Genomic DNA, 21,439 nt, shown 5'->3' with positions numbered 1-21,439 from the left:
AGTTTTATGCTTCAAATCTTTGTATTATTATCATTATAAAAGTTAAGACTCCATCAGAACTAACATTAAAATCCCCATATAAGCCGAGTTGACACATAGTGCCCATTTTCAAGTCATTTAGAAAATAAACGTGTGTGACTTTTTGTGGGTTTTGAACAGTCATCAATGCTGAATTACAAGTTTCTCATGATGCAATGTCGATGTCTGTCGCTGAAAAAAAGCCACAAATTCACAATGATATTAATAGTTATTACAGTTTATTCATATTTAAATCAATGATCATCATAATGACTAAAGAGTATGAAACAAACAAAATATCTCCATGTGCCGATATTTACAGTTGTACTGTAGACAAATTTCCTTGAACCTACAAATGTACTATGTGTATGATGTACACCTGTATCTCTAATCCTTTTTCACGCTCTGATTTTTGCAGCACACCAAACCACACATACTGTAAGAACATCAGTCTTATTAGTCAATAAAAACTCAAGAAAACTATGTGTAAAAGCTCGAGGCGATATAATCACACCCACTGTAAAAATAGTAAAAATCATTCTTTTTGACGATATTCACATTTAAAAATTCATGGGAATGAATCAAGTCCTGTGAAATTTTTCAGGTAATTTTACATTTCAAACTGAAAACATGTTACCATGCAAGACCAATTAATTTTGAGGTACTGAAAGTACGTGGGATGTAAATAAATCTGTATTCCAGAACTGTAATACAGTGTATGTATTTCCTTATACACGCGTTGTACATGTGTGAGGCTTTCATACTCACAACCTGAACAGTAACCGGTAAAAGTAAACAATGCGCACTGTACGTTGTATTGTTTTGGTGTGAAATAAGCAGGGGGGAAAACTATTATAAAGCTCACCTTTGATGAAATGACGTTTGATCACGACATTTCTGCTTTGCCGACTAAAATTGCACTTGTGATCGTACACTATAATGGCATACTCACCTATCACCTTCCTTTCGAATAAATCACCTCTGAATAACAGTAAAAACCAATCTCACCTTTTGTCTTCAGTGGCTGTCTTCATTGCACTTGTGCTTGTGTGGAAGCAATATGAACAGCATTCATCATTTGTTGTTAAAATTATAATCATTATTCATTGCCATTGTTATTATTATTGCTACTATCATTATCCTTTATATAAAAACAATGTATTTATCTTGCATGTGCATGTGTGTGTGTGTGTGTGTATATGTGTGTGGTACAAGTTGTATTTATAAACATGGAAGAGACCAGTACACACAGTATACTCAGTCAAGAAAAAGTATCCGAGCATAGCATTTAATTGAAAAATTCTAAATTCTATAATAATAACAGACATGGCAACTCCATTCTCAGAAAGACAATATTTGCTTCACCTTTACCTCCCCATTCTAAATCCACGACTTGATTGCACTTCTTATTGCCAGAATTAATCTTTAAGGCATCATGACTGGCTGTAGCACCATATTAAAAGATTTTTTAGAGCTCTTAATAGATAATCTCGATACACGTACTGATCATTCACAGAATTTTGATATGTGAGCAAGAATGCACGCATCCACACACAAAGTGCAGATGGGCACAAGCCCATCTACACGTAAGCCATATTCACAAGAATAAAATGTCTTGGATGTTTAAAAAAAAAAAACAACAACAACACGCACTGCCAGGGGTAGACGTGAGAATTCATACCTCTGATTTTTACGTTACACATAGAAAAGCAGAGTGACAAAAATTGAACCGAATAAAAATAGAAAATAGATGATATGTTGATGCCCCAATTTGATATAGGGGCCTACGGACGATTGTAATATGGGCATCATTTACCGTAGATCTCGTATCCACGACAAATAATTTTTCTGTAACATATATTTGGTCATATATTTCATGTTTGCTTGGCCATAAATTCAATACTAAAATTATGCCGCCTAGATTGGAATGACGATATCGCCGTAATTTGACTAATGCACACACACAAAAAAACAAAAACAAAAAAACACACACACAAGTATAATGTGGGTGCCACTGAGAACACCTGAACACACTGTGAAATTACATTACCTTACAACACTCCACAAAACTCTCAAGAGAGTGATAAAACATTTCAGGGTAATTACAAAGACTTCTTTTCACTCAACCATCTCATTTTTGTCACTTTGTTTTTGGGCGAGGATATTCTTGTAAATTGCCCTGTGGTAATTCTGCAGTAAGTGCTTGAAAGGCTCCTTATTAAATTAATGCTCCTTTTGCAATGGAATGCAAAAACATGTCTATACCAGTGATTTTGCTGATACAAAACATTGAATTTCTGATGGTATCAAATGTCAGCGTGCATCATGTGTGGTATTCAGTGGGAAAGACATTGTTTCAAGCTACATGCACACCCTGGTTTTTCATACATTTCCACAATCGATTTTTATTGTGCCAATCATCAAATGAATTCTCCTCTTCCTTGACCACTGATCTCTATAGGAAATGTCTGGATATCTTATCAGCCAATCACTTTGAAGCCCCAGTGCCGCCATCTTACTGCGCACATCAATCACTCCAAAGATGCTATACTTCACCTTTATACACCTATGCAACGAGCTCACGACATCATATTTTTTAGCAATAATTCTGTTTTGAAAATGCCTGCACGTCCAAATGAGAGCATGCGTGGTAACAAGGCAGCTTGTTTACAAGAGGCAACTTTGATCGTTCGTACAGCGTGAATAGGCCAATGAGTTATCCAGATATTTCCAACAGCTAGAGATCAGTGATGGTTACGTGCTCATCACACAAGGACAAGAAAGCACCACAACAGAAGCAGAAGCACAGGGAGGACCACAGCTAGCGTACCGTAGTGGGCAAACCCCGTGACGGGCACCTTGCGCACCTCTGCAGCAGCCTCCGGCCACGAGTTGGGCCCCTGGAGCCGGTACTGGGCGGGGCCGCAGGTCCCGAGAAGCAGTCTGCAGTGCCAATTGAAGAGGTAAAAGAGAGGGAAAGAAATGCACCATTATAAGGTCCCAGCAATACAAATACATGTTGACTTCTATTGATGCCTTTAGTCTGCACATAACCACTCACTAACTTACTTCATGAAAATATGCGTCATATACATTGTATTTGCAAACAATTTTATCATAATTTTTTCTGCACCCTGTTACTCCCCACCTAAAAAAAACACAAAAAAAACCCTCCATCATCTTTGCTCATATTTCAGCTATGACATCATCCTCCCATAACATTTGAGCTGAACAACAGACACAGTTATGAGCCTTAACATTAATTTCTATGTCAAATATTTCTCTAACATTTGCACGAAAGAGAACATACACTATGATGCTGTAGTGAGTAAGTGCAGGTAGTAATACAATAGCAATGATCTGAAAAGCTTCAAGTGTTTGTGCTGCACAGTAGCCTATCATATTAGACTTTTCTTTCGGACTCTTGTTCAGCACTGTACAAAGTACATACACTTGTATGTTACCATCATCTTTGCACTGTAAAAAAAACCAACAAACAAACAAAAATTGCAAGCTCAGCAGAAGGGCTCTAAGGCTTGCAGGCTTGAATGATCATACTTACACACAAAATGATGATCACATTATATGGAAAACTTTCAAAACTCTGTCAAATTATGTCACAAACCGAAGAGACTCCAACCCCAAGCACCTTCTGATCTGGAGATTCTCCTGCCTGAAACCCCTCGAAAACGGGAGACTCCAACTTGATGTGCGCGAAGCGCGAAGTCCTTTAATTGGGTCATTACAGGGTTCCATAGATGCTCTCTAATGCTATGTCAGGCTTATTTTCAACATACGACGGCACTAAGTAAGTGATAATTCAATGAATCAAATCATATATATTTTGGCTTAATAAAACCTCATTTCATATACCTTGTGCAGATGCTATACATGCATGTGTATTATGAAATTGACTGGCATCTACAAAACCATACAAGCGGGAGACACAGAGCCAGGGCAGGAGAAATTAAATCTCAAGCGGGAGAACGTGAGATTTTATGAAAATGGGTTTTCGGCGGGAGATCTCCCGTCGAAAGCGGGAGAGTTGGAGTCTCTGAAACCGGAACTCAATTTTGGGTGATGTTTCATGCTAGGGCCCCTTCTTCTGCCAGGCAAGTGATGAACTGCAAATGTATACTGGAGATGATGCACATTAATTACCTCCAAGCTAGGGTGGGGTGTCTCCAGAGCTGGGGCTTGGCGCCAAACTTCTGGCTGACATCGTCGTTGTAGAGGATGGGATCCTTCTGGATGGTGTGCCGCTCTGACTTGAAGAACCTTTCAGCGCTCTCTCTCTAGTGCCAGGATGCAAAGAATGGAACATATATCTTCATATCATTCATTTTACTTTACCCGAGATGGATCTTGTGTCTTGTGTAAATTGTGTTCCACTTTTTTGTGTTTTTGTCTAGTTAGTTGGCTAGTATTGCTTTGTTACTATTGTAATTAAAATTGTAACTTGGGGGCTATCCGTCTGTATCAAGTTTCTGGCCACTTTGGTCTTACCTCAACCCTGGCAGTCTTGTCTTGTTGTGCTTCTTAATGGTTTCAACATTGAATCAGAATTTGAATGCCATCCACCGGGAAGATGGGAATGAAATTGAAGTCAGAAAGTAAAAAACAATGTCATCTATGGATGCTATATGCATAATGACTCTTCTCTTTTTTAAGCCTCTGCCATGAAGTGTCACTAGGGCATAATGTTTTCGGGATGTCCGTCTGTCCATCTGTCCGTCCACAGTCGAGTCTGTCGACGACGTAACTTGAAAAACCATTTGAGCTACTCAAGCGAAACTTGGCATATGTATGTATGTGTGAGTGAATGAAGGTGTGACTATCAACTTGTGGGTGCACACATTCAAGGTCAATGGCCACCAGATGTCAAGTTAAGAATGCTAAAATTTCATGTTTTTCCTCCAAAGTTCAGAAATGGCTCAGGGTATGATGTGAAACTGTTTGTCTCACAATGGCAATACGTACAGGGATAGGCCTACTGGGAGAATAATGCAATGTACAGTGTAGCGGAGGCATACCCGTCGCCAAAGCGAAATCTTCTAGTTTCATTTTGAGGTAGTCTTAGATCTTTACCAGCTCCCTGTCGATGTCCTCTTTCATCTCTGCGACGGGGGGAAGCTGGACCTTGTCCTTGCACAGCTCGGCAAACCACCTGGCCTGGACCTCGGACATGCTCAGCACACCGCCGGACGCCGGCTGGACGAAGCCGATGAAGGCTAAGGATTTCCCCACGGAAGGAGCGAAGATGTTCTTGTAGAGCTGGAGGGTGGGGAGAAATTGGGAGAGCATGGTCTCACTCATCAGGTGCTCACAGACTGTCTGTTGCACACATACCTAGTTTACATCCTTATTCAGCTCTATCCAGCTACAGTATCATAAGTACAGTAACTACTGAAAATGAGAAAACAAAGAACATTATTTGTACACTGCTATTACTTATTACTACTTCTAATACCACTATTCCCACTACTACTATTACTTCTACAACTGCCATTATTACTAACACTACTATGTACTATTACTACTACCACTATTACTAACACTATTACTACTACTACTACTACAACTACTACCACTATCACTACTTCTACTACTAACATCATTACTACCACTATTACTACCACCACCACTACTACATATGTGACCCGCTACAACAAAAAGGTCCTAAAGTCGAGCACTGTCGAAGCCGTGAAAATCGAGTTTGAAGTCAGAGCATTAAAATTGGTCAAAACTTATGATTTTCTGATTTTGATATATTATTGGAGTCTAATATGTCTTCTATCATCTGTCGAAATTTTGAAGCAAAATGATCAAATGAAAGATAAAAAAATAGCGTTTTTCTGAGCCATGTTTTTTGGCGTTTCAGCGAAGCAGAAACTGGTTCGAAAATTTGGATTGAGCGCCACAGATAGGTTCCGCCCCTAACAACGACCAGAGTGATCTCATTGGTCAGTTTGCTGCTTGCTGCTAACCGAAGCGTGAAGTTCGCACACTGCCCAGTCGACTGGTGCACGTGCGGGCGGGGTGCGCTATGCTCAGCCGCTTCTCACATCCTGGTCACTGATTGGTTGGTGAGGAGACCGCCGACGCTGATGTACTTGAATGAACTCTTCGGAGGTTGCTAGGGCTTACCTTTTATCGTCCAGAGGTGAAAACTGACTTGCGTGTCCCTTGATCGTGATTGCGTCGAAAGGAAGACTTTTAGGGCGCTTTTCTCGAAACAGTGCTTTTCCAGACGTCTCGACATGCTCTCTTTTAAACATCGATATCTCCGCAGCCAATTATTTTTATAAAATGTGTTTTATATCAATTTAAAGCAGAAAGATTAGGGGATTATATCGTGCAATTTTCAAATAATCGACCTCGCCCGACTTTAGGATCATTTTGTTGTAGCGGGTCACATATACTACCATTACTACTTCCACTACCACTATTACTACTATTACCACTACTGTACTACTACTACTACTACTACTACTACTACCACTACTACTACTACTACTACTATTACTACTACTACTACTACCACTACTACTACTACTACTACTACTACTACTACTACTACTACTACTACTACTACTACCATTACTACTACTCCTACTTCTAACTGCTATGATTTCTAAAACTGCTACCACCACTATTTCTTCTCATGATGATGAAAGGACAATGTGCTATGATGTAATGTAAAGGGAACCTAACTACATCTACACTATCTTATATGAATCATTTTCATGCTAACTCAAGAGGCCTGGCGAAGAATTACGGAGGTGAACTGAATTGGCATGAAAGCGTGGGTGGTCTACCTTGATGGTGTTCGTTCCGACTTCCATGATCTCCTTCCTGATGTCGTCGCTGAGGAAGGGGAGGTCGATGTGGTAACCCGTGCACAAAACAATGTGATCCACCTGTCGATCAATCAATCAATGGTTTTAAAAAAGATGAGAACAGAGAGAAATAAGAGAGAAAAGTCAAAAGTAAAATGATGGATGGGGAGGGAGAAATGATGGTACAGGGACTCCCATTATAATGAAGTTCTCGAGAGCAGTTTAATTTGTAGTATCAAATTTTCTTTATAACCAAACAGGACAGTACATGGAGATGAATATATGATAATTGAAGAACCTGAATTTTTACTTCGTTACAATGAATATTTAATTAGAACTGTGATTTTTATAACAGCAGTACACTGTATTAAGTCATTGGAAGACATACAATCTCCAGGTCTGTATGCAGTAACATTGTGCAGAGCGCAGAAGTGAAAACAGATGACTAGACAAATGAATAAAAACGTATACACGAAAAAAGCATGCTAGTGATTTCTGTATGTACAATCTTTCACACCTCGGCACAAATATAAATCAATTGCTAAGGTACCAACTTGAAGTTCGAATTCTACTCCCAAGTTCATGTTGGCTACGGTACATACTGTATAGTGCGCTCAAACACACAGACTGTCCAAAGTTTCATCAAACTTGTCACATAATTCACCTGCTATGGGATTTTGAAAGTATCACATGATCTCACGACATATTGGTATCAAAAGCAAACCATCACATATATGCACAGTAGATGAGGTGAAAATTCTGATATAATTTCTTTGAAAATCACCAGTGCAATCCTTTTGCTAAAAGTCACGATAAACAAGCAAGGTGGGAGGGGTGTGAAGACCATACCTATAACGAAGACCTATCAGTTAATACTTGTTGGTCTGCCAGGGCAATCCTTTCACACCGGAAGTCACAACAAAGAGGCAAGAGTTGGGGATTGAGGTGGAGGATGGGAAGGAGTGGAGTAGGGGGGTGAGGGGGAGTATGGGGGTGAAGGGCGTACCTCTACCGAAGACCCATCAGTGAAGAAGACCCTCTTCTCCTCCATCCGGTCGATGTTGGGGTGGATGAGGACGTTCTTCCGCTGGACGTGGTGGAAGAGAACGGGGCTAACCGTGGGCTGCGTCTGGAAGACACGCATCTTGGGAAACAGTCCGTACCTGGAGGCACGGTCAGATACATGTAAAACAAAACCCTCTTTACAACAAGGTGATTTTGAAGGTCCAAACTCTATATACAATTGTATTTCTTTGTTTTTTGTACCCAGCTAATATAGTGTGAAACCCAATATAACAAGATATTTTAATAGGTTCTCATTTTAACAAGATTCCCCTGCACTTTTTGTAACTTCTCAATTGGCACCACTCTACCAGGTTGATACCGTTTGTTGACTATTCCTAATCACCAGGGACAAACTATGAGGGGTCTGCGTCATTCCCTAGTTTTCTTGTGTTTCTGTGTTGAGGGAGGGGGGGATTTACAACTGATCATTGAATGGCCAACACATCTTAGAGATTTAAAGTTAATTGCTTTGCATGTGCTAATTTGGCAGATTAATGTAATTGTTTGTGTAAATTTAATGAATTTAATCAGTTTCATCTAATCTTGCTCCACTACAAGATGTGCAGAGAAATTCAGAGTAGCCAATTCGACGACGACATGATAATAACTTCTGTTCAAAAATTTCTTGAGACTTGATGGTTTAAAGCACAAACAAATATTTCGGGGCACAAAAGTTTGTGTAAAATACAGCAGTACAGCTTATATGCATAAGGACACATGTGCATATCGTCGGATGAGAACCAGAAGGGCTTTATCGCAGTTTTTTTTTTTTTTTTGGGGGGGGGTATTGAGTTATTGGTATCATGTTTTAGAGCTCTATCTCCTTGACATCATGGTGTCAATTTTAAATAACTTTCATTTTTAGTAAAATGTTCAGCATTAAAACCACAAGGGGTGTCAATTTACCCCATATTTGGAATGATGCTTACAAATCTACTTGCTTTTAATTAATTAACCTTTTTATTTCATGAAAGTTGATTGTTTCGTTTCTATTCATGCTCAAATCTTAGAATGAGATGATGATATACAGTGCACTCTCGTTATAACAAACATGGTTATAACGAAATTCCGGTTACAACAAAATAAAAATTCAGGCCGCAACATTACCGACTCTTTTTTTAAATAATTTGTTCGGTTACAACGAAATTTCGACATAAGGAAAGAAAACTGCCTGTCCCAAGGACTACGCTGTGTACGTTGTTGTGGGAGTCCACTATATGCATGCAAGATATCTTACAACTCTCTCTGCAGGGTTCGAAATTGGCGATGGTCCACTGGCCATTGGCCACCCGAAATCACGTCGGACTAGCTAAAAGTCATAAAATTCTGAAGTTATTAGTCCGTCTGGCTAGCCAAAATATTGCTTCAGTGTCAAAATTGATTCTAAGTAGTCCACCTGGCTAGTTAAAAAAAAAGTTAAGTGCGACCCCTGCTCTGGACACTCACTGATTTGGATGTCCGTGGATAACGGAGAGAAGGAACTCCGAGATGGGGTTCATGATCTTCAAGGGGAGCCACAGGAGGAGGCGGGAGCTGTAGTGGTCAATCGGTCGGCCGAAGAGGTAGTTTGGGAACACCCAGGCACCAGAGCGAGAGCTAATGTGCACCTCCTGACATCTGGTGTGTGTTCGTGTGAATGTAAAAGATTGTGCAATGTGTTACACTGGAAAAAGAGGTTTGACACCAACACCACATGGTATCAATGGTATCTACATTGTATGTACACATAGCATGGGGGTACACTATCAACTCAAGACACATGCAGTAAAAGAAAAGTCAGGATTGTTATAACGAGTCAGACAACACAAAATTTTGTTATAGTGCACAGAATTTTGAAAGTTGTGCATTGTGCTGCACTGGAGGAAGAGTTCTTACATGTACCTCAATGACGCAGTGTTTTTTACACATACACACTGTAGCATGGGGGTACATTATAACACGTGACAAAGGCAGTACAATCCTAAAGGAGTGTTACACCATGACGACACTTTGCTATATGGTGCATAGAATTTAAAAGTTGTGAACTGTGCCATACTGGAGGAAATGTTTTGACCATTAAATGACATATAATATTGCAACTGTGATTATTTACACACAGCGTAGGGGCACACATTATAACACCTGGTATGTACAGTATAAGATTCCTTAGGATTGTTTCCACCATAACACAACACTTTGTTACAGTGTATGCTTATGTAGCATAGAGGTTGAAATACTGCACCAAAACAACACTTAACACTTTGTTACAGTGTGTGCTTAGGTAACACAGAGGCTGAAATACTAACATCATGCACACAGTGTAATACTTTACTGCACCTCCAGATTCTTCCTGTGTTCAAACAAGAACATATTGCCAAAACTGGCAGATACATACAAGAGATATTTTGACACTGACACCACACATGCCATGTCTATCAACACTCTAACTACATTGTATCAATACATGTGGTACAGTACAACTGAAAAAAAAAAATGCAGAGTAAAATGGGAAAGTGTGTCACCATAAGATATAGTTGTTGTTTTTTTTAAAATCAGGTCAAGGTTGCAATGCTTGAAACTACATAGAAGCTGTTTTCAATTCGACCCATAATTTGAACCTTATAACTTGACCAAAACAAAATTCATTCATATCTGCCAAGATTATCATTCGAGGGTAAACGAATGGGTCAAATTCACACCTCACAGTTCACAGTTGTGATTTAAACCATGACCCATGTCTAATAACAACTTTGAATTCGTTCCAACTTTGACAAGGTGTGCTAGTACAACCTAATATTAAAATGAAAAAAAACAAAACAAACAAACAAACAATTGGTGGCAATTACTCTGCAGTGTTAAACAGGGTGACCCATTTTTGTCCAAAGTATTCTTTGGCCTTTAATAGGATATTACATGACCAGCTCGAAATAGCTCATTCTTTCAGATGTCTGACCTTGATTGAATTTAATCATTCCTTTGAACATAAGACAAAAGAAAAAGAAAAGATGTAGCTTTCTTTTTATTGTCTTGAAAACATTCATCCCCAGAGTCTCTATCTTGATTTGAAGTGTGTGTGAAAACTGAAATCTTTTGAATACACTGAGCAGTTGCGAAACAAAATACTTCTGCAAATAATACACAAAAAAATGGGTACCACTTCACAAAGATTAAAATTAACATAGTGTGGGTACAAGAGTTACACCTTCCACAAAACTATTCACTAAAAGTATCTCATGTTTATATGAACAATGGATATTCCAAGTGACAAAATCCACCGTGTATGCCAGACATGTTTTATTCACTGTTTAAAAGATAATTAAAACATGTCCATTGTTCAGGAGTTCAAGAGCAATATAACACTGGCACTATTCCTACAAAGTTTGCTGACACTTGGCTCAACTGGGGCAGCAACCTTTCGTACCCCACATCTAATCTCCAGATAAGACCACCGATAAGGGGTCGACAGTGCTGAGTTTCAAAATCAAAACAGATGGACAGAAATGCCAAAGAGCACGTCCCACAAAGTTGACGGCCATTTAAGTGACAAGGTAAAAACATGAGGATGTCGCCAAATATTTCTTTTGCTTCTATGATCATTAACAGTGGATCTTCAGTATAGGCTGCTCTGTGATATATCCAATGATTATTAAGAGTGGAAACATAGGGAACTATATATGAGATCAATGAGAAAGAGAACGTTTTTTATTAAAAGTGAAGCTATTACAAGAAATATTGTTTTAGGCCTTTGTTAAGGAGTGAGCTGTGAGTGATGCCACTGTTAATTTTGTAATATCTTGTTTAAGCTTTGGTTGCTGTTGTTGTCTTTATATCCTTCTTTTATAGGGGGGAGGGGGAATACTGTGAGCTTTTCAAATTTTTGAACACTCTGGCATGATCTTTGACCAACCTTCCGACCGTCGCAAGATCGACGGCAGCATCGACTGCGCTGTTTCCGATCCCAACGAGAAGGACTCTCTTTCCCACCATTCGGTTGGTGATGGCGTCCTTGTAGTCTACGCTGTGGATCACCTCACCTGTAAGAAGAAGTACAGGAAGCGAACAAGGAGAGAAAGACGTAAATCAGAAACAAACGAGAGATTCTTCAATGGAACAGAAGAGTTCTATATAATGACATCTTTGTGCAACTGTAAATTTCAAACGCGGAAAAACAAATAACTTTGAGTCTTCTGGGAAGACATAAGTTTGTGATGAAATGAAGACATGTGAGCTAATAATCCATACTATGGCCATGACTATGCTGGGCCGGCACTGCGTTTTTAAAAATGAAGGGACCCAGTTTATATTTCTGGTGCCACTTCCAGGTTTAATCAGCTGTCAAGCAAGAAAAAAAGAAAAGAAAAAAAGTTACATTGATCTGCTGCCACTTCTGGTACACCTGGGTAAAAAAAAAGGGGTGGGGGGGGGGGGGGGGGGCGAAGTGTTAAGACCGTATGTATTCCTATGCATTATGCAAAAAAAGGGGCTGGCCCCACTATGAATCAATGAAAACACACGGCTGAACTTGTATACTTAACACGCATTTGCCCTGGGTGCTGTGTCAATAAACTTTGTCTCCAATTTTATGTGAAGCTCAGGCCTGCCTTTGAACCTCATGAAAGAAAAACCAAAGATAAACTTTGAAATTAACTTAAGTGTATGAATTTCTGATAACATTATTATCACTTCCATTCCTTGCAATTTTGTCTTGCTTTTTCACAACTCTGTGCCAGCTTATCTATCTTCAACAAAGTTCGACCAGTCATAATCGTTTATTCTACTCATATCAAGCAGTAAGCATTTCTGAAGTAATTGATGTGAAACTTTACGAGGGCAACATAATCATTATCAGAAGCCAATCACATTGAGCACTGTCTTTGTTCTTCACCTTTGAATTTGTCCTGCCCGGGGAACTTTGCCCAGCTGGGCTTGGCATGGTGCCCTGTTGCTATGGCAACATGACTGGCGATGAGGACCTCTTCCTGGCCAAACTTTTCGCGTCCCTTCCCGTCATCCTCCACGGCAACAGACGTAATTCTCCACGAATCTCCTTCAAAGAGCAACAGGAACAACGGGGCATCCGTTTCATGAAAGTTGTCAGCCCTGACAAGTTGTCTGTCTCTGACGATCACAATGGTAATAGTGAGTGACCACAGCTCATCCAATCAAAATCAAGGATTTTACTGACATTGTCAGTGCGGAGACTGTCAACTTGTAAATACAAAGATAACGATTATAGATGACGACATTGATACGAAGGATCTACAGCAAAAAAAATTCTTGCAGGATGTGAATGGTTACAGGGATAGTATAGTAGTGGTGGAGAAAAAGATTGGGCTTTGATCTTTTTGCAAGATACCAAGGAAGCACTTATGAAATGATAAGGAGTATACCATACTAAGACGAATTCAAAGTTTATTAGATGATAACTGGTTTTGGAATTGCTGATACATTCAAAATTAATTTTCAACAAATAAACATTGAATCCCCTTTGGAATTACATTGCTCTTTCATATTTCATAAGTGGATTCTGATTATCTCACCAAAAAAATGTTGGAAACCTGAAGTTAGGTCTCAACAGAAACTATACAACCCCTTTGAAGACAACTTGAAAAAGGTGGGGCACTGCATACTGTATACGCTATAATTTTCGCGTACATAAATTTTCGCGAATTGCCGCTGTCACACATTTTCGCGAGTGGTTAAATTCGCGATTGGGGGACCAGAGAAAATATGAAGTGGCAAAGAAAGTGTGAATTTTCAACTTACTAGCAAATAAGAATGATACTAGTTATACACTGCATGAAAAAAACTTACCAAACTCTGCGAACTAGTAAGTTAGAATTCAACATTTTTGAAGTGGTTAAGTCCATCGCGCTAGATTTCTGACGAGTGGTCCCCTTGCGATAATGAAATGTTCGTATCATCAAGGCAAGGGATTCATTTTGGAAGGTAATATTTTCGCGTGTTGTTAATTTCGCGAATAGCTCCCAACTCGCGAAATTCGCGAAAATAAACCCCCCGCGAAATATATAGCATATACAGTACTTGTAACTCCAAAATGCGCAACTTGGGGCATACAAGCTTTTGCTCATATCAGTCCCACTTTTAATATGGTACAACTTACCTTGTTCAAAAAAAAAAAAGGCGAAAAATGCCCTGTATCAGATTCCATCAAAAATGATCTCAAAACGCACTTGTGCATTGTCTTTTTTTGATTATTTGTGTTTTTGGATTTCTGTACTTACTTTCTACATGTATATCTTTTATAACATTCTTTTTCCATGTTTTTTTTTTATTGCACCTAGAGCACTCAACAGTGTAGATTTGTCACATTATAAATCATATCAATTATTATCATTATTATCATTATCATTGCACAACTCAACTGTGTAGTTTGGCCAATAATAGTACCTTCCTTTTCCACTCTCGTGACTTTGCGGTGAAATTTGATGCATTCTTGCAGCTTGAAGTTGGTTGTGTAGTCGGCAATGTACTGCGCCATCTGCCTGTTGTGTGGGAACTCGGGGACGTTGTCCGGGAAGGGGAAATCAGAGAAGCAGTAGTTCTGCTTTGACACATTTCTGTAGATTAGTAACAAATAAATAAATAAAAATCAAACTACATTAATGACAAATAAAAAAAATTACAGCAAGAAGCGCTCATAAAAGCATGGAGGTTTGCACGTGCAATGTCTTCATCATGAGACTGAAAGATTTGATTCAATTATTGTCCAACCATTAATCTTTGATTTTGTGATGTTATGCATGTACTCTATATGAACTGATGTGCTATGTCATTGTTGCGCTGCTTTCTTTTGACACAAGCTTCAGCCACAAGGATTGCAATTCACGCCATCCACATGGGGTCCCAAAATGAGCAATTTGCATAGTATGAAAGACACTTTTGCATAGCGGAAATCTCTCCAGACCAGGTTTTCCCACTATGTCAGTTTGAACTCACAAGACACAATTAAAACTACTCTCTATCAAATATGATGTACATTTATTACAAATGTATGATTAAATAAATCAAACAACAAACAGATAAATCAATCAACTAATCAGGAATTATCAATCAATGAAGAGGTCAGAAAATTCAATGAATGAAAGAATACTGTAAAACACTATTTTTGTGGCATGAAATTTTCACAAATTGGAGCAGTCGGCCTTTTCCGCGGCATGAAATTTTTCGTGAGTTGCCTCTAACATTCAATGCATAAAGTGTAGACAAGAACTTTCACATGCATTTCAATTTCACGAATCTTGGCTCTCACGAAATTCGCGAAATCAAAATGCACACGAACATTCCTCGTCTTACAGTAATTAATTACATTTAACAAGACATATTCAAGATGCTGGAGGGAGCAGCAAAATACAAACTATGACCCTGAGAATGACTGTACACATGCTGATTTTTATGGAGAAATCACATTAGATCAACTTTATATCATTATCATTATCATCATTTTGAGTGTTGTCTTTAATAACACCACTGTCAGCTTAGAGTTCACAGTGAGATTCTAAAATCCCCAGTGATTGTTAAAAACCTCAATCATGTTTAATGTGTCGAGTTGAATGTAATCATTAACATTCATTCATCCTTTGAATTTTTAAAAATTACTGATTGATTGCTTGATTTATGTATTTGTTAAGTTTACTTCAAATGTATCTATCTATTTATTCATTTAAATTAATTTGTTTATAGTAGATAAGTCTCCCAGCTCCCAACTGGATGACCCAAGTTCAACTGCCGCCCAGTGCTTAGGTCCTTTGACAAGATATTTTTACCCACCAAGCCCTCTCAACCCAGGTGTAAAAATGTGTACTTGGCAACGCAAGGGTAATAATAATGGCAGGGCCCTCTGGTAGAACAGTGGCAACACTGAATAGGCTACCTTGGTTGAAGGAAACATTATTATTGTAATAATAATGATAATAATTCAACTATTGTTGTCATTATCTTTTATCATTATAATCAATTATATAATTATCATTTAGGTTTATGAAAAGAATGAATGGGTATACACTTTATGTCGAGAATTACTAGCAAACATTTTTACTGTACAAAGCATTGAGAGTTTGTCATCACACCTACAGTATTTATTCAAATTTCATATCAATCACAATGGGGAAACATATGTACACATACACTAATATCAATCCAAATCAAAGAGTAATTGTCCACTTTATCTGAACGTATCATGTTGCATGTTTGATTCCTTTACTTTGTCCTTCTTGAATTACAAGGTTACCTTCACAGGGGGTCACTTGTAATCAAGTGTTTGTTCTATGCTGTATTTGCTCAGATAAATCTTTTGCTCAGATAAATCTTAAATGATGCATAAGATTTCAGCAAACAACTTTGAACAGCTTTATCAAAGGAGTTTTCAATTCATTTAAAATAATATGTAGTGGCCCAAAATGAAATATTGTTGTCCACACATGATGTCATAAACTGAAGTAGTCTCCATATCCAGTCATTACAACACCAAAACTTTAAAAATTCATTACTTTTGCATCAATTGTCCAATTTTCCTCAAACTTTCATTGATTGTTGTACTAATGTTGCTGCTTTCACTCAATCCATATTTCTCTTTGGGGTTTACTTTCCTTTTAGTAAAGTCATCTACAAATTGTGTATTACTACAGCTGTACTTGGAACAAATTTTACTCTATGATCAAATCACACTTTTAGAAATAGAATCCAGTCAATTATGACAACAGAGCTGTTGAAGTTGATGAAAGTCAGATATGATATCATAAGAGCAGAAGAATCTTAGAATTTCACAAATTATCAACAACAACAACAAAAATGACACTAATCAGAGCTGAATCATTTGAAAATATGATGTCATTACTTCACAAGGCTCACTCTTGACCTGCAAACAAATCTCTGCTAAATTTCAAATTTTGAAGTGACTTCCAAGAAAACGTCTTTATGAATCACAGCACATTGCATGAATTGGTTTTACAATTGTAACCGAAATAGTAATGATTACTTTTTATGGATTAAGGGGTTGTAGACTTTGCTGAATAATTGACACCCCCCCTCCCCCCCCTCCCCCCACCCCCCCCCCCCCCCCCCCCCCCCCCCGGGAAAAAAAAAATCAATATAAAATGGACACCGCATCACCTCATCTCATTTGCGTATAGAGTAATGATCTGGCATTGACATTTTTTTCATTATACTCTTAAAAATTCAAAATGTTGCCAATTTCATATTTCATGAACAGTCTTACTGAAACTTCCCTGCAACTCTGATTCAATTCAATATCTTTCTTCTTTTCTTTTCTTTTTTTTTGAGTCAACTGCTTGTAAAACATGAAGCCTAATTTGGTTTTAAGCCATTCCTGACTAGATATAGTGTGTTGTGTTCTTCACAGATTGTGAAATATCATAATGCAAGTGGTTAATCACAATCAACTTTTAATCACAATCCACTTAATCCAGCTGCATCTATCTGACTGTGTATTTACATTGTAAGATTCTGTATTCTGCATTATAGGGGTACTGAGTTTGTGTCCATTGCAAGTTTTATCATTTTCAGTCTTTCCTACACAGTCAATATTTTAGCCTGACCACATCATCAGAAAAGTTCAATGGGGAGATTATGCCCTTGACCTTTGGAATTAGATGCTGGACACAAAATGGGGTTTATGTAGAATTTCATCAAGTGGCAACCGATTCTACAAATCTTGTGTATATTGAGATAACTACAATGTAGACAATACCTTGCTGTGAATCAGAATTGCATTCTGTAATAAGAAATTGTATCATAGAAGCCTTGCATGACAAGATTTTTATTTTCATTCTATGAGTTAATTGCAAATTTACAATAGAGGGACTTTGTAAGTTTTGAAAGATTTACATATTTGTATGTTATTTTATCAAGAAATGATAACAGCATGTCATTTTCAACTGCCCTGAAAGATGTAAGAGGATTGCTAATTTTTTACTTTATGTTTATCACACACTATTTAAGGCCTACATGTTTTCATTTCCACTTCCTGTGGAATTTTTCGAGGTACGCTTGTATGTTTCATCAAAATCACTTCAAATCAACCACTACAAGCAAATGGGATGGGGGGTAGGGGCAATTTGATAATTCTCTTCATCAAGGCCTAGGGAATCAGTGATTGTGAAGAATTAAAGAATATCAACAGGACATGGTGGAAAATCAACAGCCCGTGTTAAATTTCAAATTGATAGATCCAAAATGAACTCATTTTAACAGAGGAGTTGGCACTGATCTTTCAAAATATCTTATCATTTATTATATTAGCCTGACATAACCATAATGCAGAATAGGAAGTATCAGGATGAAGTTAATAATATATATATATATATATATTTTTTTTTTAAAACTTTTTGGTCCATATTATGACAATTTGCTGTCAAAAATCAAAAGGAAGTCAGAAACCAATTCTATCCATTTTCCATAATTCTGTGGACAATTGTATTCTAATTTGTACATCTTCTTTACTTAAATATTTATTCCACAGTGTTTTTAATGTGCAATTCCGTGTAATTTTGAATTATTGTAAAGTTTAAACAGCGATTCAGCCTGTTGGCTGCTACGTTTTACTGTACTGTGTATGTTTTCATCAATAAATCACTTTTCAGTTCAATTCAATTCAGCATTGCTGCTACTCTTTTAATTTTATACCCTTTGGTCATGACGGACATGAAGTGGGTGAAACTTCTTGCATGTCCACATATCAACTGCAGGATTCAAAAATACAACCTCATGTTTACATCCAGAAACATATCCTCTACATACCTGATACACAAGTATTCCTGTATTTAAATGTTTTCTTCTTTTTTTGTGTGTGTATGTACATTTTCATATAAACAAAACGTTGTGCCATGCTTGAGCTAGAGTTCATACAACTCATTTGTTAAACTGTTAACGTAAGACTGCAAACTGACTGAGCTGATAACTCCACAAATTGGAGCACTGTTATTAACATTAACAAAAGCAAACACTTCACACTGCTGATGGCCAAGGTATGTGTTCCTTGAATCAAACTTCAATTTCAACATTAAAATGTTATCATGGTTCAAGTGTTGGATGAGAGTACACAATGATTACAAATGCCATAAGCAGCACCCAAAATAGCAGAAGGGGATGTTAGTGAGGCCTATTAGCAGCTCTACTGATGTCATCTCCAGCTTCAGAGGCAACAATGACTCATTTCATGTAAAAAAAAAAGTTGAAATGTATGACAGTTCTCTAAACCCTCTTGCCAAGGGCAACTAAAATCTGACAGTTGGACAAGTAACATCAAAGGGCAGCTTGACTATTAGAAATGAAGGGCAACATGCCCAAACGTCCTGGGGTCTGTGTCATGAAATTCTTATTCAATCTAGAGACTTTTCACGCATCAAACCCACAAATAAGTTATGAGAGACTTCATGAAATGGATAAGTGCGTGAAAGTCTAGCATGTGGAGGTCTAGCTGTACATATGAGTGACTTTGGCCATTCTGAGATATATGTAAAGAATTTTATGTCATGATTTCATGATACAGACCCCAGGCTTTACCAGGCAGGTGGGGCCGAAGCATTTGACTAGGGTGACATGTGTCTCCCTGTTTATAATACTAAAGTACCACCTAGTGGAACTAACTACTGACACACTATCATCAGCAAGAATTTAAAGAAATATGAAATTGGTTAGGGGCAATTAGGCCTACAGTAAGCAAACAAAAAAAACAAAAAAAGAACAAATGAACTTAACAAAAGGCTATTTGAATAGAGTAGAACTGAAAATCTTAGGCTAAATATGGCTGTTGAATACTGTATGTCCCCCCAAAAAAATTACAACGGGAGCACCGGCCACAATGATATCTTTAAAAATATAGTGATCAGAATCAATCTAAGTACAAATTCAGGGTATGAAACTAAACTCATTGCCCACATCTTACAGAAACCCCCACTCGATTTGCTTCAGTGGTCAAAGAGAAATGAGGAATTTTGTAGAGGATGTCAGGAATCTCTTCCCTCCAAGTTTTGTCTATTGTTTTCACACACCCTCACTCGTCGAGATGCTGAGTCATGAAAATCTCACTCATAAAAATGTTTTGAACTTGCATCCCTGCTGTGACCGCTTAACCAAATTGAATGGGGTTTTCTGCAAAATACAGCTGAGATGTTTAAAGACCTTGGAGTAGCATTTAGACAGTTTAATCATATAGGTGTGATCAATGCAAAAATCTGATTGTATTTTTTTTTTTTTTTTGGGGGGGGGGGGGACATACTGTACATTAAAAAAAAATGGTATAGGTAACTATAATCGTCTATTTATATAAATGTTAACTACCAAAGCAACACTATCTTACGCAGCCAATCAAAGCACTGATGGTTACCAATGACTGCAGGGTTTCCATAATAAATGTAAGGTTACCGTACCAGTTTTTATGCAACCTAGGGCCCGCCCAAGCTAGTCAAGGCATATAGGCGTAGAAAGCAAAGCATAAAAAGACAAAAAAAAAAAAAATAAAATAAAATAAAATACGTTGCATATTATACACCACGAAAATTGAAGGCTCACAGGAAACTAGTAATAAAATGCCCTACTCTAGTACGCAACAGTGCTTCAACTTTCTGACAGTAAACCAGCATGTTCTGCAAATTTGTATTTAGGCACTGAAAGGTTATAGGCCTATTACATGTACCTAAACTCCTATCCATACTGGTTATACAGGTTCTACCCCCGCTATTTTATTTGTCAGAGCGACATCGAGGACTGTCGGGCACAAACTCTTTCACAAAGAGCTGTAGGATGAGCAGATGCAGCTTAATTGTATTTATCATCAGTTAATAAACATCATTTAACCTACAAAATGGAAGGGGAGAAACGTCAAATATTGTCCTGGAATCAATCAACTTTCTCCTAACAAGCTACAATATAAATACCTGCAGGAACTTTCAACAGGTTCCTGTGTATCAGTTGGTTGTGCCACATTCTAACGTTAAAGTTTATTTATTATTTTTTTTAGACATCCCCTGATATTCTTAAATCTTACATTACTGGACCTAAGTTACTATTTGTTACAGTACAATTTTCTATAATAACCTCAGTTTCATTGATATATTCAGAGGCTGGGGAACAATTCAATTCTTTCGTAGAGTTTAGAGGAAGATGCTCACATGTGAGTGAATCTCATGACTCCATAATCATGCTCCCTGAATACCCAAAGCCCGCCAACCTCTCCCGTCCTTTCGTAAACCACCACGTCCAAGCCGGACTCTCGGAGGCATTTCGCCGTGGCCAGCCCGGAGATGCCCGCTCCTATCACGCAGACGTCCGTGCGAGGGACCCGATCTAGCGGCATGGTTTTCCTTATCGTCAGCTGGTTAGACCTCTCTATTCTCTTACGTTCGATCTCTTCGTCCAACTCTGCTCTACTCAGGATCTTTTGCATATTGTCTGATGACATAATACGGCTTCTCGCGGCCATTTTCGGGGTTACTCATTAACGAATTCTGGACTGGCATATCGAGATATTCGGCCAACGTACAATTGGTCGTGAGTGT

The 21,439-nt window shown here is 38.1% G+C and overlaps 1 protein-coding gene across 1 annotated transcript; it reads right to left on the bottom strand.

Moving 5' to 3' along the window:
- Nucleotides 1-2,783: 2,783 nt before the first annotated feature.
- Nucleotides 2,784-21,434, bottom strand: LOC139742075 (flavin-containing monooxygenase 5-like). Its single transcript, XM_071652634.1, has 10 exons — nucleotides 21,053-21,434; nucleotides 14,313-14,482; nucleotides 12,787-12,948; nucleotides 11,809-11,935; nucleotides 9,369-9,539; nucleotides 7,864-8,020; nucleotides 6,837-6,938; nucleotides 5,107-5,292; nucleotides 4,180-4,313; nucleotides 2,784-2,961 (listed from the first exon to the last, which is right to left on the bottom strand). Exons 1-10 carry the CDS (start codon nucleotides 21,361-21,363, stop codon nucleotides 2,784-2,786), a joined length of 1,698 nt encoding a protein of 565 aa, XP_071508735.1. The 5' UTR covers nucleotides 21,364-21,434.
- Between the last annotated feature and the right edge of the window lie 5 nt (nucleotides 21,435-21,439).

The sequence above is a fragment of the Diadema antillarum genome, unplaced genomic scaffold (genome assembly GCF_040938485.1).
Source record: "Diadema antillarum isolate AM-2024a unplaced genomic scaffold, OU_Dant_1.0 seq00000978_RagTag, whole genome shotgun sequence".
Taxonomy (NCBI): domain Eukaryota; kingdom Metazoa; phylum Echinodermata; class Echinoidea; order Diadematoida; family Diadematidae; genus Diadema; species Diadema antillarum.
Note: the sequence above shows the minus strand (reverse complement) of the source record. Positions and strands in the feature narration are given on the sequence as shown.

Excerpts from the sequence above, each read along its gene's own strand:
- LOC139742075 (XM_071652634.1), bottom strand. The coding sequence starts at position 21,363 with ATGGCCGCGAGAAGCCGTATTATGTCATCAGACAATATGCAAAAGATC. Across the intron at positions 12,949-14,312 it reads CACGAGAGTGGAAAAGGAAG|GAGATTCGTGGAGAATTACG; the intron begins GTACTATTATTG and ends TGCTCTTTGAAG. Across the intron at positions 4,314-5,106 it reads AGGACATCGACAGGGAGCTG|AGAGAGAGCGCTGAAAGGTT; the intron begins GTAAAGATCTAA and ends TCCTGGCACTAG.